This window comes from Chaetodon trifascialis, chromosome 13 (genome assembly GCF_039877785.1).
Source record: "Chaetodon trifascialis isolate fChaTrf1 chromosome 13, fChaTrf1.hap1, whole genome shotgun sequence".
In the NCBI taxonomy this organism is placed as follows: Eukaryota; Metazoa; Chordata; class Actinopteri; order Chaetodontiformes; family Chaetodontidae; genus Chaetodon; species Chaetodon trifascialis.
Window position 1 is genome coordinate 24600480 of NC_092068.1, and position 24189 is coordinate 24624668.

The 24189-nt window shown below is 45.7% G+C and overlaps 3 protein-coding genes across 3 annotated transcripts in view; 2 read left to right on the forward strand and 1 right to left on the reverse strand.

Moving 5' to 3' along the window:
• The first annotated feature begins 1061 nt into the window (after nt 1-1061).
• On the forward strand, nt 1062-6018 carry yipf3 (Yip1 domain family, member 3). Its single transcript, XM_070978096.1, has 9 exons — nt 1062-1335; nt 2150-2359; nt 2538-2644; nt 2726-2771; nt 4553-4645; nt 4768-4899; nt 5301-5414; nt 5490-5613; nt 5693-6018. Exons 1-9 carry the CDS (start codon nt 1264-1266, stop codon nt 5824-5826), a joined length of 1032 nt encoding a protein of 343 aa, XP_070834197.1. The 5' UTR covers nt 1062-1263; the 3' UTR covers nt 5827-6018.
• Nucleotides 6019-6242: 224 nt separating this feature from the next.
• Nucleotides 6243-7826, forward strand: dnph1 (2'-deoxynucleoside 5'-phosphate N-hydrolase 1). The gene is made up of 4 exons (XM_070978043.1): nt 6243-6474; nt 6881-6952; nt 7057-7167; nt 7521-7826. Exons 1-4 carry the CDS (start codon nt 6339-6341, stop codon nt 7637-7639), a joined length of 438 nt encoding a protein of 145 aa, XP_070834144.1. The 5' UTR covers nt 6243-6338; the 3' UTR covers nt 7640-7826.
• Nucleotides 7827-9021: 1195 nt separating this feature from the next.
• tjap1 (tight junction associated protein 1 (peripheral)) overlaps nt 9022-24189 on the reverse strand; it is a 34256-nt gene continuing 19088 nt past the window's right edge. Inside the window, exons 5-11 of the mRNA XM_070978093.1 lie at nt 23562-23590; nt 23003-23164; nt 20771-20837; nt 17822-17929; nt 16736-16819; nt 15801-16490; nt 9022-15495 (exon numbers count right to left, since the gene is read on the reverse strand). Coding sequence (XP_070834194.1) covers nt 14839-15495; nt 15801-16490; nt 16736-16819; nt 17822-17929; nt 20771-20837; nt 23003-23164; nt 23562-23590 — 1797 coding nt within the window. The 3' untranslated portion in view covers nt 9022-14838. The remainder of the gene's footprint in view (nt 15496-15800; nt 16491-16735; nt 16820-17821; nt 17930-20770; nt 20838-23002; nt 23165-23561; nt 23591-24189) is intronic.

The following is a 24189-nucleotide window of genomic DNA, read 5'->3' on the forward strand; positions in this document are numbered from 1 at the left end:
GAGGATGTGGAGAGCTACAAAATCAAATGAAGATAAAGCAGAAATAACAGCTAAAACGAGATCATACTTCTCATAATCTAACAGATGAAGGGAAACAAGGGAGAGGATAAACTAGAGAAGCACTTCCAAAGATGAAATGAGGAGATCTATCGCAAAATCTGGCATAGCATCTCCAAGAAATATGTCAACTACAAAATGTTAAACATTTGGTAGTTCAGACAAACATCAAACTTTTGGGAATAGCCTAGTAAATATGGGAAGAAGGAAGATTACCCATCAGTTGGAAAGACATAATTATTATACCTATAATAAAACCAGAGCAGTCCAACAAAGGATGATCACAGAAAGAGTAACATTCTTTATAGAGATGATTGTTTTAGTAATTTGTTTAGAGACAAAAATTGGAAAAGCCCTAATGAATACAGAATCCATAATGCAGTGTTTGAGGAGGAGGAGGAGGAGGAGGAGGAGGAGGAGGAGGAAGAGTGATCTCCTGTTGCTGTAGCAGCAGATGAGTCAGGATGATGTGCTACTGCCTCAACAAGCTCAGGTGGTGAAGATGAAGGTTCTTCAAACAGCGGTTGTGGGTTAAGCATAAACAGAAAATGGGATGAGCTCATGAAGTTTTTGTAGAATCAAACTGAAAAGTCATTTTGTTTCCTCTGAAGTGAATGAAGCAACTCTGAGACTGATTTCATGATTGGGACCCCACCAGTGAGTGAGAACTGAAGAAGCCTCTTGGATGACAGGAGAAATGTTTTCTAGAAATTGTAATTGTAATTGAGAACTACAAGCAAGTTCAGTTTCCTCTCGAAGCACTTAGAAATGTGTGTGTGGCTGAACATGGTGTCACTGCCAGAAGTATAAAACACATAGAGGGAGCTAAAGAAATGTGGAGCATCTTCAGAATTTATTTATCACTGAGGAAAGAAAAGATGAAGCCATGCCTGAGCTTTTCAAAGAAATCGGCTTCATTGAGGAGAAAGCCCACACGATGATACACCGCGAAGAGGTAGACGGCAAAGAGAATCTCGCGACATTTTCGGGCATCAGTGTGTGCAACGTCATCACGTTCACTGCGTGGCAGGCGGAGTCAGGGCGGAGGGACGGTGCTTGTAATGTAGATTTTAGAGACCAAAACATCGGATTTAAAATCTTTACTGTGGAGACTGAAGTCCGTCAGTCTGCTGAGAGAACATTCACACAGCCACAGACCCGGGACAAACACGGTAAACTGCCAGCTGAACTGCCGCTGCGGGGAAAATGTCTGTGGGCTCCGGGAACAGAAACACGAACACGGAACCGTGGGGAAGCTTCGATGATAACCTCATCCAGGTGAGCTAACATGCTAACTAACCAGCTAAATAACCTCCTCACAAGAGAATTAGTTAACCAGAAAAGCCGAGCTACCATTCTAGCTGAGATGCTAACAGGCTAACCAACCCGTCAGACGTGTTGATTAGCATAGCTAAGATAACTCATCAAGCAGACCAGTAACAACAAGGCTAACATAACCTGCTCTGTAGCCTCTCTGGAGAGTGTTTACCTTTAATACGGGGACAGGCAGGTAAATATACAGGAAACATCTGGGTGACGTCATGGCTTGTTGTGGAAGAAATATTCGGATCCTTTGTTTTAGTACAAGTACCACTACAACAGTAAAAATACTCTAAGTAAAAGCCATGCAGTCAAAATCTTAATGTAATTGGAAGTGCAGTAGTATTCTTAGCTTCATGTAGTAATAGTACAGTAGTTTTCTCAGCATCATGCAGCAAAAGTACAGTAGTACTCTCAGCATCATGCAGTTAAGTACAGTAGTATTCTCTGCATCATGATGTTTTGAAGTACAGTAGTATTGTCAGCGCCATGCAGTAGAAGTGCAGTAGTTTTCTGATCTTTGGGATCTGCTGCTTCCTGCAGCGTTGTCTGATCTTTTCATGTAATCTGGAAGGTAACACCTTCTTGTGAGAGTCAGAAGAAAGGCCAGCTGTCAGATCGGTGAGCAGAGCAGCTGATGTTTTGTCTGATTCGTCTGTTATCGTCTGGACATTTGATCACCATGGCGTCCTCCTGCTCATTTCCAAATTGAATTCATGCATTTGTGGTTCTAAACAACCCCTCTTACCTGTGTTTGCTGCATTGTGTTCAGGGCGGCGGCTCGGCCGTCATCGACATGGAGAACATGGACGACACGTCGGGCTCCAGCTTCGAGGACATGGGAGAGATGCACCAGAGGATGAAGGAGGAGGAGGAGGTGGCTGCCGAGGCCGCCGCCACCGAGGACGACAGCACGGAGGACGGAGAGTTTCTGGGCATGAAGGGGTTAAAGGGCCAGCTGGGTCGACAGGTGGCTGATGAGGTGAGTCCAGATCTGAGCTCAGAGGTTCTGCTTCCTGTCAGCAACACTGAGATGAGGCTCCCTGAATGTTACTGTGGAAACACTGAGAGGCTGACGTCTATCATCAAGAGTAACAGCTGAGTTTTCCCTCCTTTGATTGGTGGATCAGTGTCACTAATCACATGTGTGATGTGTTCAGGTGTGGCAGGCGGGGAAGCGTCAGGCCTCCAGAGCCTTCAACCTATACGCCAACATCGACATCCTGAGGCCGTATTTTGACGTGGAGCCGGTACAGGTCCGCAGCAGGTAGGGCTTTTCACTTCCTGTTTCCGGTCAGCTGTTTCCTGCTCAGTCTGATGCTAACTGCTGCTAACTGTCTCCCCTCAGGCTGATTGAGTCCATGATACCTGTCCGCATGATCAACTTCCCCCAGGTACACACTACTACTTCCTGTCTCTTCTCAAGTTCAACATGACACACCTGCAGACAGAAACGTGTTGATGTTCTGAAGCTCTGATCCAGGATCAGAATGAGTTGTTCCACGAAGCAGGTTCGATCAGTTTGTCCCACATAGGGTTGGGCGATATGGCTGAAAACTCTATTGCGATATAAGTGTTTTATATTGGTCGATATCGATAATTATTGATATTTTTATGACCTATTTAAAATAAGGACCAGGAGAAAAATCCATTCAATTTAAACATTTTTATTTTAAATTGAACCTTCCTCTGATTATAATTCCCTCAGCTATCAAGGCAGAAAGGAAAGAAAATGTCAACACAACCATGGAAAACACTCAAATAATAAATGTTAAAAAAAAAAAAAGTGTAAAAGTGTAAACAGAGAGAAACCTGGGAACTTTTTTTCTGCAGGTTTAGTGCAGGAAGTTCACAAGCTGATTCACCTTCTGCTGAATAAAATGTTTTCAGATATGTGCAGTGTTTTGTAAACATAGCAGAAACTGAGGTAGACTTGACATCAGTAACATACAAACAAACAAACAAACATGATAGACAGCACAGTAAGACTGACTGAACTATAAAACCAGCCTAGACATATGAACAACTTCAGTCGCTCTTCTTACTCTAAACATACATGAACTATTCAGTTATATTTTTATTGCAAGTGTGTCTAAAAAAAAAAAAAAGCATGTGTAAGAGATGTTTGTAAGCTGGCTTCTCCTCAGTGCTCAGTGAAGCATGTCTTTAGCTATATGATATGCCGCTGCCTCCGTTACGTCTTCGTCCCTTTTAGATGATTTGTCATCAGGCACTGAAGCAGATACCTCTGCATGGTGGTCAGCTGCTTGTGCGGTGGTGCTGCGGTTGGTGGAAGTTGGCGAATACGGCTGCGCTCCAATGAGTGAGCGCGGCTAAGGTGGTTAAATAAGTTTGTGGTGTTACCGGTCTTGGTGGGGATGAAAGTCTTGCATAAGTTACAGACCACATTGGTCTGACTACAGTCCGACTTATAAAATCCAAAAAACTCCATACTGGCGAGCTGACTTTCCCTGTTTTATCGACGATTTCTTCGCTCGCTGCAGCGCTCACTTTCATTTTCTCATCTCACTCCTTGCGGAACAACAAACACGAGACAACGAGATGGCGCAACCGAACTTGATAATGTTACATGATTCGTGTGTTAGCGTGTCTCTCTCACTGATTAGCGATTACTCCCTACGTTGCTCGGTTACCTGAGAGCGAGTGCCTTTGTTCATGCAACCAACCTCACTTCGCAACTTCAGGTTTCCTCCGACAAAGAAAAAAAAAATTATCGAATGTTTTATCGAACGCATTTTTTTATTGATATTGATGACATGTCTATCGCGAGACATATTGCTATCGTTTTATTGCCCAGCCCTAGTCCCACAGTAGCATGAGACTCCACTGAACAATGACTTCACCTCCGTTCACTCTGATAACTACACAAAGGAACGTGTCTGAAGAGAGAAAAGATGATCTGAAAACATGTTTATGGACAGACTCACCTGCTCCAGAACGACGGCTAATAATCAAACCTGATTGATTCTCAGAGGCAGAAACAGACACCTCCACATGAGGGACAAAGTACACGAGTGGACACACTGGGGTCAGGGTCAGGGTCAGGATCAGGATCAGGATCAGGGTCAGGGTCAGGATCAGGATCAGGATCAGGATCAGGATCAGGATCAGGATCAGGATCAGTCCTCTGACAGTTTGTACTTCCTGTGTGTAGAAGATAGCAGGTGAGCTGTACGGTCCTCTGATGCTGGTCTTCACTCTGGTGGCGATCCTGCTTCACGGCATGAAGACGTCAGGAACTGTCATCGTAAGAAAACACACACACACACACACACACACACATAGATATACCTGAAAACACTAAACATCTACACTATAGTCCTTTGACGTTACTGCTGATGTGTGTGTGTGTGTATGTGTGTGTTACAGAGGGAGGGGACTCTGATGGGAACAGCTATAGGAACATGTTTTGGTTACTGGCTCGGCGTGTCCTCCTTCATCTACTTCCTGGCGTACCTGGTCAACGCTCAGATCACCATGCTGCAGATGCTCTCCCTGCTGGTCAGTAACAGTACTGCAACCACAGTACTCAGTATACACACAGTATGCATGCAGTACACGCACAGTTCACAAACAGTGTACACACAGAGTGTACACACAGTTCACACTCAGTACACACGTAGTACAGTAGTTCCCATTAAGCTTTGCAGGATGTAAACAAGAAGTATGATGTTTCCCTGGAGTCAGCGAGTTAGCTGTGGGCTACATCTTGAGCTCTGTGTTATTAACAGCCTGCTGAATTAGCTGTTAGCAGTTCATGTTAGCAGCTGCCGTTAGCAGTCATGAATGTACAGACAGATATCACTGGATCTCTGTGATACTGAACAAAGCTTCAAAACAGGATTCTCAGTCCTGAAGATTTAAATCACTGAGTGACATCACTTCCTGTCTCCTGTCCTCAGGGTTACGGTCTGTTTGGTCACTGCATCGTGCTCCTCATCTCCTACAACATCCACTTCCACTTCCTGTTCTACGTCCTGTGGCTGCTTCTTGGAGGACTGTCCACTCTGCGCATGGTGAGCACCACATTTCCCATCAGCCCCCGTTCTCCCTCTGCTGTCAACTCACCTGGCTTGTGTGTCCTCTGTCAGGTAGCGGCTCTGCTGTCTCGGACGGTCGGTAAGACTCCTCGTCTCCTCCTCTGTGGGACGGTGTCTTTCCTCCACATGCTCTTCCTGCTCTACCTTCACTTCGCCTACCACAAGATCGTAGAAGGTGAGAAACTATCTGCGACCTGAGGTCATGTGACTGAGTGACGCTGCTGTCAGAGTGACTCTTCTGTCTCTGGTTTCAGGGCTGCTGGACACTCTCGAAGGACCCAACTTTGTTCCCATGCAGCGGGTGGCCAGAGACGTGCCTGAAGTGTTGCTGAATGCCACAGTGAGGAGCCTGGGGGCCCAGCTGGGGGCCCAGCTGAGGGCCCACTGAGGGCTGCGCACACAGAAGCAGCTCTTCCTGTCAGAAGCTTCATGTTAAAGTTGATCTGTTTTCTCTCTTCTGTTCATGTTTGTATATTTTTACCCCGTCTGAACTGTTTAGTTCCATGGTTTGATTTTATGTTCATATTCAGATGTATTTATAGTTTCTGTACAGAGACTCAAATAAACTTAATGAAATTTATGTCAGATTTATTTCACTTTGAAATGTGTTTGGGAAACGCACATTTGTGACTCTGTGCGGACTGTCAGGTAGCTCCCACCCCGTGAGAGGTACCTCCCCCTGTCTGCACCAATGAAAGGCCCTGGAGTGTGAATGGCTGAGATTTGGCCAATCAGAGCAGAGGATGAAGTCAGCAGTGTACCTGTGAGCCTATGCTCAGGGCTCTATGAACGTCCTTACGCAGAGCCTCGTTTGCATCCAGCGCGGGAAAAAAGCGTTAGCAAGAGCACGCGGCTCGGACAGCAGAGACGGTAGAAACAGGAAGTGGAATCGGTGGGATCATGAAGGTATATTTCTGCGGGAGTATCCGCGGCGGCAGAGATGACGTGCACGTGTACCAGAGGATCGTTGAGAAGCTGCGGAGCTACGGGACCGTGCTGACCGAGCACGTGAGCAGCAGCCAGCTCAGCGACAGAGGTCAAACACACAGCACCGACTCACGTATGAAGTGATCACAGGGATATAAGTTTGTGATACTAATGCAGTACTACTGATAACAGTACCCAGTGTATACTACATGCTCAGCTTTATAGTACTCTGCCAGCAGCCAGTAAACAACGACAGGATGTGATGATACCTGCTGACAGGTGTTTGGATTTAAGATCTGCAGCTGTTTCACTACCATCCACCGTTTCTGTTTGTCTCCACTTCCTGTGTGCAGTGCATTGTGGGAGAATTGAGTTCACCAAATGACACTCAAAAATCTGTCATTTTTACTGTGAACTTCAGATGCGACATTTAATTACACAGAGCTGATGATGATGATGATGATGATTCAGGTGTGTGTGTGATGTCACTGAGCAGCTGTGCTGTGATTGGACAGGAGAGGACGCCACAGCAGCAGGAGACCGGGCCATTCATGACCGAGACATGGACTGGCTGCAGCAGTCTGATGGTGACCCTCTGATCACTTTATTGATTGTTGGAGGGTGATTTGGCCCTGAGCAGTGCCTGCAGGTGTGTGTGTATGTGTGACCTTTGACCTTTGTGTGTGTTCAGTGATCGTGGCAGAGGTGACGCAGCCGTCTCTGGGCGTCGGATATGAGCTTGGCCGAGCCGTCGACATGAAGAAGACGATCTTCTGTTTGTTCAGACCGTCGTCAGGACGCAGTGAGGACATGACCTTCCTTCCTTCCATTCCTCCTTCCTTCCATCCATCCTTCCTTCCTTCTTTCCATCTATGTCCTTCCATACTTGAATGTCGCTGAAGGTGGACTTCAGTTTGTGAGTTTCCCCTCGATCAATAAAGTTTCCCCCTCATTCACATCGTACTGATGATATTTTAATCATCAGAGTCAACACAGTAACTAAAGCTGTCAGATACATGTAGATGTAGAAATACTCGTACACTACTTGAGTAAATGTGCTTAGTTACTCTGGTCACCAGCGCTTCTGTTATTGGTCCACTTTGATCAGCAGCAGATGATGTCATCGCCTCACTTCCTGTCTCTCTGTGGGCGCAGGTCTGTCAGCCATGATTCGAGGAGCTGACGACGGCGAGCTGTTTGTGGTCAGGGATTACAACGAGGACGAGGTGGAGAACGTTCTGGAAGAGTTCTTCAGCAAGCTGAAGAGAACCTGAAGAAGAGACACCTGAAGATTACATCACGTGACTGACAGAAAAGAAGCTGATTGGACAGGACCGACTGGTGCCTTTCTGGATCGACTGATTATTTCACTATTGATTATTTGAAGTTTTTACATGGATTCATAATAAAACTGCACCTTGAAGGAAATTCAGACTGATGGTTTTCAAAATAAAAGATTTCAATGATATTACTACTGTCATTTATTACATGATCGATATAAAGGTGATGCTGTTGGACTTAAAGCAGACAAATGTTGTTTTTCCTGACTGGACATGTGGCGGAGAGCTGCCTGAGTTCTCAGGTCCAGTTCCTCGCGCGGCCAGCAGAGGGCAGCACAGCGCAGCCAGTCAGGCTCGGACATCTGGTTCAAAACGGCCTCAGAGAGCAGACACCAATAGTACCTGAACTCACCTGAGCTCATACAGGTGAGGACGAACTAAGGCTCACATGGTTCTACAGAGAACCTCTGAGTCCAGCACCAGGCTGTGGACCTACAAAAAAATTCACAGTAAAATATTTATATTTAAATTTAAATTTGAAGGTAAAAATGAAGCAAATGTAAGCAATTCTTTTCTGGAGAAATCAGAACTGAAAATCTCTGTTGAGGGAACCGAAATCATCCTGAGGAACCCTGAAGAGCGATGAAGAATGTCGACAACCAACAAGGTTCCTGCAGAGAGGCTGAGGAACCCTACAGGACCTTCACTACCCAGAGGAGCCCTGAAAAAACCAGACAAAGATCCCAGTGAACATGAAAGAACCCTGGAGGATCTCAAAGGAGGTTTTTGAAAGATCCACATCGGAGAAGCCTCTGAACTTCAGGCAGCGGGCAAGTGATTGACAGCCGGTGTGACATCATGGGGCGGGGCTCTGACAGCTGCTGAGCACAAAGCTGAAAAAAACAGATTAATTATTTATTAAATCTAAATATTTCACAGACCAGTTTGATCAATATCAGCTGCAGCCACACACACACACACACACACACACACACACACACACACAGAGTTCATCAGTGTTAATGAAGCTGTTTCATAAACTGTTTCACTGCTGATGTGAGCTGTGTGTGTGTGTGTGTGTGTGTGTGTGTGTGTGTGTGTGTGTGTGTGACTGATGATGACGGCGTTCATTAATATTAATGATGTCATTTAATCAGCAGCTGATCAGGTAGCAGCCTGCTGATCTGAGAGCTGTTTTCAGATGAAACAAAATGAAAGCCTGTCTGATTCTGTACCAACAGAAAAAGAAGTGACAAGCTTCATACCTGTGGACTCGACCTTCTCAGGTGGGTCACCGGAGCCTATCCCAGCATGCACTGGGCTCGGGGACCTTCGTGTGGTGAGGCTCTCACAAATTGAAAACACAAAGACTGAGCTACGTTTAAAATATTTTATTTGTTTTAAAATATACATCGGTTTACAAATTCTGAAAATAAAATCGTTAGTAGAGTTTTAACAGTCTTTCTTGAAGTTTTTTTTTAATCCTTTTTGTAGTTTTATTTCCCAACAGGAAGTGAAACAAACAATCAGACCAGGAAAAACCCGCTGAGGCGATCAGAGGAACAGGAAACGCGAGCAGAGAAAACAGTTCAGGTGACCCTGAAAGCACCACAGCCGGGGTCAGAGGTCAACAAACTGTGAACGAGTGACAGCACCTGTGGGTGGAGAGCGAGGAGGCGGGGCTACGATCTGCCAGACTTTAAAAGTTCAGCTCTGAACCTCCGGCAGTCGTTGCTCAAATCCTCCTCCGGTTCCACTCCGGTTCTCAGTTTGTTACAAAAGTTGCACATTAATTTGTCCTCAGGTGAGTCCACGTCCTGAATCAAGGACCCAGCCGTCCCGGCGGCCATGTTGGAGGTCCTCCGCTCTGCAGACAGCTGTTTGTGTTTTCAGTTGCAGAAGAAGAGAAACATTTGTTCAATCTGACTGAATCTGAGATAGCGTTAGCTTGTTAGCCAGCTAACCAGCACTGTTCAGTTACTGCACAATCTGATTAGCACATGGGGGGACTAATGTTAGCCTGTTAGCATTAGCATTGGTGTCTTTTCTAAATAAGCCTACAGGCTAGCTAGTTTGCTAACCGTTTGTTCAGGTGTGTCACTTTCTGCTTGTTTCTCTACTGCATCAGAACATAGTGATGACATCACCGAGCGGCTGCTTCTGTCACTCAGCCACACCTTTGCTCCGCTGGTCACTCAATCATTCATGTGTTTTTAACTGTTGTTTTCTTGTTAATTGTGTTTTTTCTCTTTTAACTCACTGGCATTGACGACATGCCCTCAATGATTCTTTGAGATTTAAATCAAAGTTGAATAATGAATGAATTTATCAAATTAGTGGGACACAATATCAGAATGACTGAGCTTCACAAGTCCTGATGCAGAAGAGAAATCAGACAGTGACAAGCTAATTTCTTTCGATTGCTAAGTAACGTAGCAGATTGATGCTGCCGTTAGCGTCTACTAGCTACGGTTTGCTCTGAAATTCAAAGGACATGTTTGCTAATGCTGCGTTCAGGTCCCGTAAGACAGAAGGCTAGAGGGGGGAAACATCAATTTGATGAATGTAGAGGGTTAAAATGTGAATTAATCATGTTGCATTATGTGTTCATTCGCATTAATCTGGAATATCTACAGTATATTCCAAGTTTAGATCCAGCTGAAGTCTCAATACGGAATATTCAGAGCTTCCTGTTCTGTGTGAGATTGTCTGAACATGAAGTCAGACAGAAACAATGAAAGTTGACTGAATCCAGATTTAAGACATGAAAGGACAGAGTGAGACACTCAGACATGATTTGATTCAGTCTAAACTGAACGTACAGACAGTGTTCAGTGCACACACTGCCCTCCTGATGCATGCTGGGACACGGACTTTAAACTGACCCCTGATCAGCAGAGTAGACTGAGGACACAGTTAAAGTGTCATTAATGATGCTCAGCGGAGGAGCTCTCAGCCGCCTCTCGTGGTCTTCATCAGCACACTGTGATGTGTGAGATAAAAGCTCTGGAACATCTACTGAGCAGGAGGAGGAAGAGAGGAACAAGATGAAGAGGAGGATGAATAAAGGAGGCAAGGAAGAAGACAAGGCAACAAAGAGAAAAGGGAAAGGAGGGAGAGAAGAAAGGGAAGTATGATAAAAGGAGTAAAAAACTAAAACAAGAAGAGGAGGAAAAGGAGGAGGAACTGACAGGTGGAAGAAGAAGAAGAGTGTTGGAGGGTGACCTTGGCTGAGACGAGCGGCGGCTCGACGGCTCCAATTTTACTCATGAAGAAGAATCATTAAAGTTTCACAAGACCAGATGTAACGTCTATTTATACCCAGAGTAACACACACACACACACACAGAAACGCACGCACACACGCTCACACACTCACACACATACACCTATACAACACACACACAGACACACACGCTCTTTCCTTTCAGACTTCCTGCTCTCTCCTCGTGTCTCCTGAACATCTGATGACTCGTATGAAATATTAAACACTTACATTCTGTCTCTCTCACACACACACACACACACACACACACACACACACACACACACACACACACACACACACACTAAAGTATTAGCGACCCATTTCTGACGGTAATAAAATCTTAATAATTTAACGGCAGCCGCTTGCTCTGCTAATAATTACAGCCGAGAACCAAATATCAGCCGGATAAAAGCAGGAGGAGGAAGAGGAGGAGGAGGAGGAGAAGGATGGTGTGTTTTTATGTGTTTGTGGGATTTGGGAGGTTTTAGTTCCACATCCTGCAGCCGTCACACAGAAGGAAACGGTTTTTAAATAATTCAGCAGCTCAGAGACCAAAAAGGCTGCAGTTAAAGTTTTCATCTGAGTCAGAACACAAAGCATCACCGACTCCTCAGCGTCTTAACACACCAAAACATGGTGGCTTGACACATTCTGATGTTTGTCATTAAGTTCATGCCAGAATCAACCTTGAAATGATCCTCAGCGTAACGTCTGAACCAGACTCTCAGGATGTCACCTGTAGCATGATTTCACTGTGAGCTTCAGCCCTGAGCTGGCTAACTTAGCTTAGCACAAAGACTGTAATCAAGGGGAAACTGCTAGCCAGCATAAGGGTAAAAAGGCTGTTCATCGATAGCTGCAAACAGTTAGCATACCAGTGCTACCTAAAATGTTTGTCACTAAGTGACGCTATTAGCTGTCAGCTAGCTTTCTGAAAGTCATCTTAGGTGTTAGGAGCTCACAAAACTGTTAGCCTAGCACCATCAATAGTCAAAAGTCAAAGTGTGTAGTTGTTTATTGGAACTAGTGTTGTACACCTTTAGTCTAGTTTAGCACAAAGACCGAAAGCGGGTAGACCCTGCCAGTCTCGATCTGTCATTGTTTGTCTACCAGATGGAGTGGTGACTAGCTCGATACCTCCTTTTGTGCTAAGCTAAGCTAAGCTAAGCTAAGCTAAACCTGTCCTAGCACTGAAAGCTGAGCTGTTAAGTTTCTCTGTGTTTTAATCGGCTGTCATAAACAATCGCTTTTACGTTGGATCGTTTTGTTTTTGTCAACAGAGAGATTTTGAGAACTCCTTTAAATTTAAACCACCAGTTTTATGGCTGAGAGGAAGACCATGTGACGCAGTAAAAAGCTCCAGAGCGGCTCTGAGTGGACCGCCACTGGTTTTCTGATGGCAGCTAAAAGTGCTCTCGTTTGGGGATCAATAAAGTTTCATCTCAATAGTTTGCGGACCAATCATCAACCAGTTAAAGGGATGTCTGTGTCCCATCCTGCACTCTGACAGTACACATTTCCCATAATGCACCAGCAGTGATTGCAGGGTTATCACACCACATGGTCATGAAGCTAGTCTGTGATTGGTGCTCGTGTGCATCTTCTAGATCTCGTTAACCAGCAATAAGCAAAATCAATACTCTGTTTTAACAACGAGATCATTAATTTGTGATCAATATGGCGGCGGCTAATTAATTCACTGAAAATGAAAACAGCTGATTGTACAGATCAATACAGTTTGATCTTCAGCGCACCGACACACTGATCACAGACTGAAGCTTTAATACAAAGTTCAACAAACTGAGTTCACTGCTGGTCAATACTCGATCACTTCCTGTGAAAACATGGAGGCTGAAACACTGAGGAGAAATGGTCTGAGTTCAGGTTTTCAATCAAATGACTTTCATCACGTCGGACTCCGCAAGACTACGAAAACCTGCGATCAATCAGCCAATCAATCAGCCAATCCATCAGCGATCACTGGTCCTCGCCGAGAGTCACAATCAGAGAGCTGTGAGGAAGGCAACGAGCCAACATTCAATCAGTGACACCGGAGAGGAAGAACAAACGGAAAGTACGGAGGCTCAGTAGTGCCAGAAACAGAACGAGAACTCAGATTCAGAACGTCCTCGACACCTGAAGTGTCACATGATCCACCAGCTCTTAAACAAATCAGACACACGTTGAGGTGCGTTTGTTTAGTTTGGATTTCCTCACACTTTTAAACTGGCATATAGAAAAATTAATCCTTTGATCACTGAAACATAAAAACAATCCTGTCGTGGCTTCACAATAAAAGCCTTGAAACATTAGTAACTTCCCACAGCAGATGGCGTTCTGATATGATCTCTCACTGACGAGGAAAGATTACGAACGTCTCGGAGATTCATTTCCACCCTTTTAACATCTGGTTAGATCTAAATCTGTCCCCAAAATCTACTGGCTGCATTTACACGAGCTGTTTGATATTGAACAGATGCTAACGACTGATACCGAAGCATCGACGCTTTGAAAATCATCTTTGCTCTCTTTACAATCTTTTTATTTTCTACTTCAGGCTGAAACGAAAGCTGTCATCAAACATCAGGTCAGATTTATTCTCTGATCTGATATTTCCTGATTTAAAAGGACAGTTCTCCAGCTTCAGACTGTCTCTTATTTTGTAGAGAACCTGGTTTCTACTCTTCAAGGCAAAGTGTTGAAAAAAGGATCATGTCTGCTCTGTTTCTGGCACTAACAGGCTTCTGTAGTCCTTGAAAACATTTGGACATAAAAGCTTCAAAATCAACAACAAATCAAATCCAAACAAAATTATTTCTTAATAACGGATTTATACTCCAGAAAAACAAAAAAACAACTTGATGGTTACATTCCAGGTGGGAGAAGCTCCGCCCCCGGCCCCGCCCCTGCAGGTACAGTCAGAATGTTGGTGAAAGGGAGGAGGAGCGATGGTCAAAGGTCATACACCAGACGATCCATGACTCCCCGACAAACCAATCAGGTGACTAAATAATAACACGGCATGACAGGAAATCGATGATTGGTGTAGACGAGAAAATAAAAGTCTGACCTTCAGGCCCGGCGTCGTACTCACAACCTTCCAGAGAGAGAGAGTGATAGGCACTGAGTCTGAATGTGTGTGTGTGTGTGTTTATCCAGGTGTGTCTCTTCTATTCTCTTCAAAATAAAAGCTCCTGGTCACGAAACAAGGCAAAGACGTCCGTTAAGTCTTTAGTTTTTTGTTTTTAAAGTTTCTATTCTTTTTTCTACTCTGACCAACAACCCGACGCATGCATGCACACACACACACACACACACACACACACACACACACACACACACACACACACACACACACACACACACACACACACACACGGGATCTCTAATATTGATTCTAATACTGATTATTCACAATTTCATTTCCAATAATCAATGTATTTTGCTTTAGTCTGCTGTCCAGAAACCTTTGGCCACATAGTGCATAATGGATGAATGTATGAAAACATCTGATCACTATATGGCCAAAAGTATGTGGACACATGATTAAAATACTCCATGTGGCCAAAAGTATGTGGACACATGATTTAAGTACTCTATGTGGCCAAAAGTGGTCGGTCTCTCTCTCTCACACAGACACACACAGACACACACACACACACAGACACACAGACACACAGACACACACACACACACACACACACACACACACACACACACACACACACACACACACACACACACACACACACACACTTGGGTCAGGCGGTGAGCTCGGCAGCATACGGTAGAGTATGGCTATATCCTGGATGGGCGTGACCTCAGACCTGTGTGACAGACAGGTCACATGCCACGGAGACAGACAGCAGCTGAGGGAGCACAGTGTGGGCCGAGCGAGGTGTGCTCAGGCTGTGGACAACGAGCGTCAGTCCAGCAGCGTGCCTTGCTCCTGGGCTCGGGTCAGGCTGTCTTTGCGGTGCAGGTGGTGCACGCCCATCCTCTTCGGGCTCTTCTGTGGCCGCTGTGGGGTGGCGGCTGCGAGGGCGGGGTCGAAGTCCAGGAGGCGGGGTGAGATGACGGGCAGGTTGTGGGGGAGGATGTCTCTCTCTTCGGAGGAGCTCTCCTCCTCCTCCTCTAACTCCTTCCTGCGGACATCAGCTGGGTTGGTCTCCACAGTGACCGCCGTGTCCCCGCTACCGCCGTCATCCTCCAGGTTCATCAGCAGCCTCTCGCCCTCCTCTGTGGAGCCATCGCCGCCGCCATAGCGCCCCCTCCTGCCGGGCCTCGGCTCGGTGTCGGTGTCAGTGTCAAGGCTGGAGCCGCGGCTCGGCGTCCAGCTGCGTGCCGATGAGCCCTCCTCGCCGTCCGAGTACGCCGCCCTGTGGCGTTCAGAGGAGGTCGAAGCCACGCCCCCCGGCGTTGGCCTCCTCCTCTGCAGCTCCTGAGCCGTCTGACTGCTGAATGAAGTACGGTGAACCACAGAGCCATCGCAGGACGGCGCCACCTTCTCCACAAACATCCGCTGCCAGTTGGCCAGCAGGTCCTCCTCCGAGCTGCCGGAGCTCGCCAGGACGCTGGGAGCCTGGGGGCGGAGCATCACTGTTAGTACAACAAGCTTGTTTTCGTTTAGCTTCAGTTCAGTTGTTTTCCATCTACTGACCACAATGAAGTGAATGAGAGAAGAGCGTGTGTGTAAACTTCCTATCAGTATGAAAATTAACAGCACACACTCTGTCAACATGTGAACTTCTGCTGAGCTCACTGCTGCTGTCACATGATAAAGACGAGTGTGATGAAGGTGACTGTGTGAGATCACAGCGGCGTTTTCTCCACCGAGAGAAAGAAAATCAAACATTACCGACACAGCGAGGAGTAAAATTTCGTTACCTGCGGCGGGCTGCTGAATGGGCTGGACTGGCTGGACACTGGCTCGCTGGCGGCTTCCCGCTGCGACGGCGGCGTGCACTGGTGGATCCCCCCACCGGAGGAGGAGGAGGGTGCAGGGCTGCCGGGGGCCAGCCGCTCCTCGTCATTCTGGACAAGGCTGAGAGAGATGGCCTGCCGGGTGGCGTAGGTGCAATTCGGCAGCGGGGAGTTTTTGGGGATCTTCACTTTGTCGTCCGACGAGAACTCGATGACCTTGCGGCCGGGGTACAGTGGGTGGGGTGGTGGCGGCGCTGGGTACGGGTTCAGCTTCTCAAAGGACGGGGCTCCGGCCGCCTCCTCGCCGCCAGACTGCCCATCCAAACTGCTCTGACTGCGGCAGGAACCATTCTGCTGTGCCGCCTCCTGACCGCTTCCATTCTCACGGCTGCGGCCCTCAGCCCCCGCCGGGCCTGTCATGTCCACGTGCACAAACACGTCCTCGGCGACAGGCCGACCACAGCTGCTGGACTGGGCCGAGTTCAGGACCAGCGGCTCCGGTTTCTCCAGGACGCGGGCGATGACGGATGTCGGCACGACGTCGGCGGGAGTCAAACTGAGCGTGTCCGGGTCCTGAGAGCCGGGGGCGGGGCCTCGCTCAGGCAGGCTGCTCTTCATGTGTTTATTCAACATGTCCTGCAGCTCGTACGGCAGCTGTGACACACACACACACACACACACACACACACACACACACAGAAAGACACCCACACAGTAACACACAGAAAAACACACACACAGGCAAACTGAGTGTTAGTGTGTTTCCATGAAGACGGTCAGATCAGAGACGACAGGCTGAGACAGCTGAGTGCGTAAACTCTAATGGAAGCATCAATGCTGTTGGAGCACCAACACACACAAACACACACAGTAACACACACACACTCAGGGCGACTCACGTCGGCGAACTTGTGGTTCCTGAAATGCGACTTGTTGCACTTGAGCAGCTGGACGGCGAGGTTACAGTCCTGTCGGTAACGCTCCTGAAACAAACACAGTGTGAGTGACGCTCGACTCGTTTGGTCTGATGATGATCAAAATGTTCCCGAGTCATCACGAGGGACCTGTCGCCTATTGGTACACCTGTGGCGGATGACGGGGTTGGTGTGGAGACGCAAGAACAATTTACCTGCTGCAGCATCATTTCTATTAATGAAACACTGATTGGCTTTGTTCACATGTATGTTTTTTTTTATAAATACATCCATCTGTCATCAATAATCCAGAACCAACACATCAGACTGTCCAACAGCCGTTCAAACTTAGCTTCACGCTAACGTTCAGCTTCATCATCACTGAATTATAACAGGTTACAGCTCATAAACTAGTTCTTATGTAGAGATGAAATATTTACAGGTGATAGGTGTAACTGTTGTGTAGCTAACTGATGCAACTAACAAAGCTAACGTTGGCATGCTAATATCTGAGCTGGGTGATATGGAGGACGGTCGACATATCTGACTTGAAACTTGATAAATGCTGTTTAATGATGACACCAATCATAACATTTTATCAAAAATCATTTAAAGATTTAGCTCTTAGCCTTTCATGTTTTGGGTGTCCTGCTAGCTTGTGATGCTACAGTAACTTCCTGATTAGATAGTTGGGTGCTCTTGATTGGACAGTGCTCCAGATGTTTCCTAGCAACAGATATACACTAAAGTCTTTACCAGCTGAAACCTGAAAGTTTTTATGGTTCAACTTGTTTGAAACCGGTTCCTGACAACTTTGGAGGGACTTTCTGTTCAGACTGAAGGATTCCTGTTCAGGCCTCATTTCCACCGATGTCTCACCGATATTTATCTAGACGGACACAGAAATTCAATGTCTGATGTTAAAACACTGACTGAACCTGCCAACGTGACCTCGAGGATCAACCCAGAGGACAACTTTTTGAGTCCGGTCAACGCTCTGATCTTGAACTCTGGACACTGACGTGGGAGAAAACTGAAGTGTGTTTACTCATATTGTGTGTTCGGACTCACGTTGAGCTCCTCCAGTCGGTCGATGGTGTTCTTGGCATCCAGAAGTTTGTTGGTAAGCTCCACGATCTCCTGGTCCATCGTCTTTTTGTCCCTCTCCACCTTCCGTAGCTGTGGGAGGAGCAGGATCATTATATTAGATTATCAACTGTCAATATCAGGTGAGACAGCCAATCAGGAGGCGACAGGAGGCGGGCCTTCATTCAGATCATGTGGGAATAAACTTCAAAGTACACGTGACAAAAAAATCCTTGAAGACGCTGTTTGTAGTTTTCTGCTCAGCTCGTGTCCTCCTGATCTCTGATCCACAAAAGCTAACGTCTGGTTTTAAGCCTCCATTTCTACAGTTTTCCCAGATAATTTGAATGCTGCATTTGCTAGCAGCACTTTACAGATGCATTATGGGATGCGGCGGCATGGCTGCTGCTGCGAGGGGATCAATAAGATCCGATAAGATCTTGATCGAAGCGTCAAAGCTGAAAGGTGAAATGTTTTCACCCAGTTTCCTCCAGAACACCGAAAAATGCTACAAGCCAATGCTAGCTAAGCTCGCTAGCATTAAGTAAAGGTTTGCATTAGCCGTCAGAGGTCGTTCCTCTGCAACAGATCAGGATTGTCACTGCAGCTGAAGACGCTTCACATCTGCTGTGTGTGTGTGTGTGTGTAGGGGGGGGGGGGGTCAAACAGCTCTGCCCTGCTCTTGACAGTGTCTCATTGATGATTTCTGATTTCTTCTTCTGTGTCCAGCAGATGATTGACTTCTTCAGCCTCATGTGTCATGAACTGTGCATCAGTCCTGATCTGTCAGAGCGTCGCTTTCTTTGTTTCGTCTACAATCATCAGCTCGGATGAAAAAGAGTTTTCACACCAAGTCCAAAGACTGACAAGTTTTTCTGTAATTTTCTGATTAAAATGCAGCTCCCATACACCGACGAGTAAAGTCTATTTAAGAAATAAATTAAAAATGTTACAAAAGTCAAAAATAAAAATACCGGGGTTCAGTTTTACTTTAACTTGGACATAGTCTCTGAAAATTATGACTTTTTATCTCTTGATTTTAAATAAACATGAGTATTTTTATAGTTATTTTTTCATGCCAGAGGAAGACTGAAACAGAAGCTGCAGAATAACTGAAAGAATAACGATAAACCGATAATCTGGACCAGAAACGGAGGTCAGTTAATCCTGAACAGGTTTAATTCTGCTCCTCATGTTGCTCCTCCAGCAGAAATTCATCTACAGATAAAACATAAACAGACATTTGTGTATAAGTTTGGGACTAAACATGAGGTCAGGACTTGGTGCTCAAACAGACACCAGAGAAGAAGAAAACTGAGGATGAGGAGGATGGACAGAAGTGAAGGAAGAGGAGGAGGAGGAGGAGGAGGAAGAACAGCAATGAAACGCAACTGCATGAACCCATGTCTGACTGACGGCAGCCTGATGAAGATGATGATGATGATGAGGATGATGAGGATGAGTCAGTCCGTCACAGAGCAGCGTGAGGAAAGAGGAGAAAGAGAGAAAAGACAGAGATGAAGAACGACATCACACAATCAGACAAAACAGGACAAAGGCAGACAGGAAGTTTATCAAAGAGGAATCCGTCAGTTTCACTCTGAACCGATTTTCTGGAGCGTCGTCGATTCTTCCTGAATGTTTGAAGAAAACGTGGAATAACGTGAATTAAATCACGGAGCCTGACGCCGTGGGACAGACGTGCTGAGCTCACATGTTGGACATTTCTGATTTTTGTGTCAGTGTCATGAAGGACTTTGTCTCTCAGGTGTTTCACCTGCTGGAGTGACAGAAAACATTTGCGACGTTCGTGTTATTTGATGTCTAACCTTCTGAAATGTCACTTCTCAGGATAAACATCACGTCACGTGACGCCAGCAAGTGAAAATAACCTGAAACACGGTCGCCATGTCTGACTCCTCCATTAATTACATCCTTTAATTACTCATCACAATCTTTTCAATGGTCATTTCATCTGTTTCGTCTCTTTCCCTCTGTTTTACTGCAAACTGACTCACAGTCACCTCTGGCTTCCTGCTCCGTTGCCTATAGCAACCATCCAGCTGTCCGTCAACTCCCTGTTTCCACAGTTAATCAATAAACTGCCTCAGAGTGTGTTTTCATTTAGTCATCGATCAGTTATTGACTGAGTGTGATCAATGAGCGCGCACGCACACACACACACACACACACACACACACACACACACACACACACACACACAGTCATGTTTCCATCATTTTTGGGGACCTTACATAGACTTACATTCATTTCCTGCAGACCTACCCAAACCTTAACTCAGTTTACATTATGGGAACCTGCATTTTGTCCCCATAAGGAAGTCGATTCCCACAATGTGACCACATTACATGAACACACTCCTTGTGTTCACTCCAAGGTTTTTCAGATATCATTATAATTCTACAGTCTGTGATAAAGAAGACGTTCATCGTTTGAGGTCACTTAGTCCCAAAAGACTCGTCACACATCCATGTTATGACTGTAAGCAGAATTTTGGGTTGGCCTACTTATACTGGTATTTAGTCCTCCATCCAAGAGGGACAAATCACAAAACTATGAAAACCCACTGAGCGCTACGAGCTAAAACACACAATTTAACCAAAGTGCATATGAAGAACTTTCACACTCAGTAAAAATACGTGCTGCACATTACTGTGGACTTTTCATTATTCTAATCATTACATTCAAATGTAAGAAAACTAAAAAAATCTATCTATATTTCCCAAAGAATAATAAATAATCTGTGTCTATCAGGATGCTGATGATGTCTATATGATCTGTAATCAGTGAGTTACATCAGGAGAGTTTACTCAACGTTCACTACACGTTCCAGAAATCAGACACTGTTGGACTCCAATCCTGAAAATCACAGTTACTGAGGTCAAAGGTCAGGTGAAAGAAGCCAAAGGTTACCAGAGCGTGAAGCTTCTCCTCCAGATCCTGATTGGCTCTCTGAGACGCTGTGTAGCTGTTCTGGAGTCTGCAGACAGAGAGAAAGAGAAAAGTGTTACTAAGCATGCTCACTCGCTCTCAGAGGACACACACCAACATTTTTCTTTTTCCGATTAAACTTTCTACTTCTTTGCATTTTTTACTTTTTGATTGTTGTATGGCTCTTCTTTTGTGCTGCTGTAGCTGAGGCATAGCCAAGTCACAGCACAGTTATAGCTGAGTCATGACTGAGTCTCAGCTGAGTCATGGCCGAGTCATAGCGCAGGTACAGCTGAGTCATAGCGTAGTTATAGCCGAGTCATAGCGCAGGTACAGCTGAGTCATAGAGCAGGTACAGCTGAGTCATAACGCAGGTACAGCTGAGTCATAACGCAGGTACAGCTGAGTCATAGTGCATGTATAGACGAGTCATAGTGCAGGTATAGCTGAGTCATAGCGGTCTCTCCAAGGTCCCCACGAAGTTGAGCAGACTGAGGCGTATTCTCAAGGGGAAATGGAGGAACTTCCTCTGCAGAGACTCCCCTCAGGATCTAAACTACAAAATGTTTCAGCTGGTTAAACTCTGAAACTGAGTCCTACAGCTGATCTGAGCTGATAGAATATGATTGGCCCTCCAGCACAGCAGCCACAGGAGGCTTAACAAGAAGGTACTCAGCGTGCATGCTGAGCACTCATATGTGCTCAGCATGAAGATGAAGTAAGACTGGACTGAAACCTGAACCCCGAGTCAACAAACTGATGGGTTCAAGGCCGCTGATGACCGAGAGAGTGCTGAGAGTTTCTTCATATGCAGTAAAATGTTCCTTTAAACACACAGACTATACATCAGACTGAGGACCTGAAGGAAGACGGGCACATAGGAAACACAAACACAACCTCCTGCCTACGGTGGCCTTCAGGCAACGAAAAAACAGTGTTTGTTTTGTCCCTTCTGGGCTACTGTAGAAACATGGTGGTGCAATATGCTGCTCCCTCTGTGGACACGACAACTCACTGTGAGGTCATGAAATGACTCTTATTTTCAGGTGTTTCTACACTAATGAAAACATAATACATTCTAAAATCCTCCATGCTGCTCATTATTCACCTCCTTTGATCCAGTTCATTAAATATTGATCCAGATCCTGGAAGGTGTGTGTGTGTGTGTGTGTGTGTGTGTGTGTGTGTGTGTGCGCGCGATGCTCTCTCGCCCTGAGGCGTTTCTCTCTCTGATTTGACATTAAAGTCTTTGTGTCTCTGAACGCAGCTCTGCTCTCCATGTTTCACAGATTAAAACACATTAAAACATCTGCAGAGAAACACTGGCAGTCTGCGGCCAATACAAAGCTGCCATCTACTGCAGCAGCCAATCAAAAGCAGCCCTGTCCATCACATGCTTTTGTACAACAGGTTCTTCAGCATCACAGTGATTAAAGATTAAAATGGAAACAAAACAAACCAACACAAATGTTGTGGCACACAGCTAAATCACCAACAACATTATACTTTGTCATGCATCCAAAGCATCATTCCAGAAGCTAGAGAATGAATATGGCTCCTGTATTACAGTGACAGTGATGGTGGAGGCATCATGGCAACCCACAGATGTATCCATTCATCAATTGGCCAGAACTGAACTTTTATTATGAAACATAGGCCAATGAACTCCTTCAAGTTTCCCACAATCCTCCAGGTGTTCACACCTGCACTATGTATCAACTCTGCCCATGGAGGCAGCTTTCAGCTGCCATTGGTCAGGTGTGGCCAATGGGCCGTGATGTCATCAGGTGAGCAGAGCCCCAGCTGTCCTTCCTTCTCTCTGAGCATCAGCACAGACACAGCGAGCTGGTTTTAAGAGCTCAGTGCTAACAGAGAAGAAACAGGTTTATTCAGCCTCAGCAGCTACGACACAAAGCCTGCAGCTACGGACCAACAGCAGCAACAAGGCAGGTTAGCGCCGAGCTGCTAACTCAGCAAGGACGACGAAGGAGCGAACAGATGGTGTCTGTTTGAGCACCAAGTCCTGACCTCAGCACCAGTTAACCCTGCAGACCGCTAACTGGACTAACAGATAGCACAGCATGGCCAGCACAGGACTGCTGAGCTTTAGTGTCTGAGCTTCATGTGGACGTCTGCACTCAGGTTAGTGAGCAGCTGATGGCAGTTATGTTTCTAACTAAACATCCTCTTCCTCACTTCCATCAGTGTCCTCACCTGCGGAACTTGTCCCTCATCTTGTCCAGGTCGTCTCTGGTCCGGCTGAGCTCCGCCTCCATGTAGTGGCGGCTGCCATCAAACTCTGCCTCCATGGCCTCCATCTTGTGGGTGGAGAGGGAGAGGCGACGCTGCAGGTCCTCATTCTGCTGCTGGAGGATTCTGGGTAATGACAGATCAGAGGTCACAACAGGCAGATGACCTTTGTGTTATATTAACAGTCTTCACATCAGCTAGTTAGCTCAGTTAGCTGTGCAGGTAGTGGCCGTGATAGCTGACTAGGATGAGCTAGCCTGGTAAATGAAGCTCCACTGAGTTTGGTAAAAGAGAGAAAGTTGTAGGCTGGTGAAGGCTGCTGTATCGATGAATACGTGACAATGATTATCATTAATAATCATTCCACTGAATCTGTCATGGGGACTGTTCCAGGACTTCATGTGTTCCCTTCGACTATTCATCTTTGACAGCAGAACATTCTGCAGATGTCCAAGTATCAATATCAGAGCAGAAGAGAACAAAAATATATGCTGTACAATGTTGTTTGAGAATGAAGTCTCACCTGATCCTGTCGGAGTCTGATAGAGCCTCCTGAAACACAGGAAACACAGTTAAAACAAACAGGAAGCACAAGACAAGAACAAGCTCAGCTCCTCTTTTGATAACAAGTCAAAAATGTCATCAACAACGACGTGCTGTTCACATTACGACTCATTGTTCTCATTAGTACTCTATAACAAATACAGTTTGCACGAGGGTCACAGATTCAAGCACAGTTTTCTACTCAAAGGTTTAGATTCAGTCGAAAAAAGCCAAACAGGCTGAATCAAGACTGAAAAAAGGTCCAAATCATATTGTTTATCTTTCATTCAACAAACCACATGCTGCAGAAATTCAAGGACATTAAAACCATGAAACACTCATCAAACAGAAGCTCGTTAATCAAGAACATGTTTGCTTCAGTCGGCGATGTTTCAGGTTACAAGAAAAGCTTCTTGTAAAAATCACCTAATCTGTCGAAACAAGAAAAATGTGTCGTAGCATGAAAACATCTTGTTATAATGTGAAAAAAACAAAAAGCAAAACCGTAAATGACACGCCATTATTAAACGTCTGTCTTTGATTATTGACAGTAAAAACGGGAGTGAACAGGAGGAAGAGTGAACAGGAGAGGTTAAAAAAATAAGAAC

Bases quoted from the DNA above. Each gene is read 5' to 3' on its own strand.
- yipf3 (XM_070978096.1), top strand. From the start codon at position 1,264: ATGTCTGTGGGCTCCGGGAACAGAAACACGAACACGGAACCGTGGGGA. The intron at 4,646-4,767 runs GTAAGAAAACAC...TGTGTGTTACAG, and splicing joins AGACGTCAGGAACTGTCATC to AGGGAGGGGACTCTGATGGG. The intron at 5,415-5,489 runs GTGAGCACCACA...GTCCTCTGTCAG, and splicing joins GACTGTCCACTCTGCGCATG to GTAGCGGCTCTGCTGTCTCG.
- dnph1 (XM_070978043.1), top strand. From the start codon at position 6,339: ATGAAGGTATATTTCTGCGGGAGTATCCGCGGCGGCAGAGATGACGTG. The intron at 6,953-7,056 runs GTGACCCTCTGA...GTGTGTGTTCAG, and splicing joins CTGGCTGCAGCAGTCTGATG to TGATCGTGGCAGAGGTGACG. The intron at 7,168-7,520 runs GTGAGGACATGA...CTGTGGGCGCAG, and splicing joins CAGACCGTCGTCAGGACGCA to GTCTGTCAGCCATGATTCGA.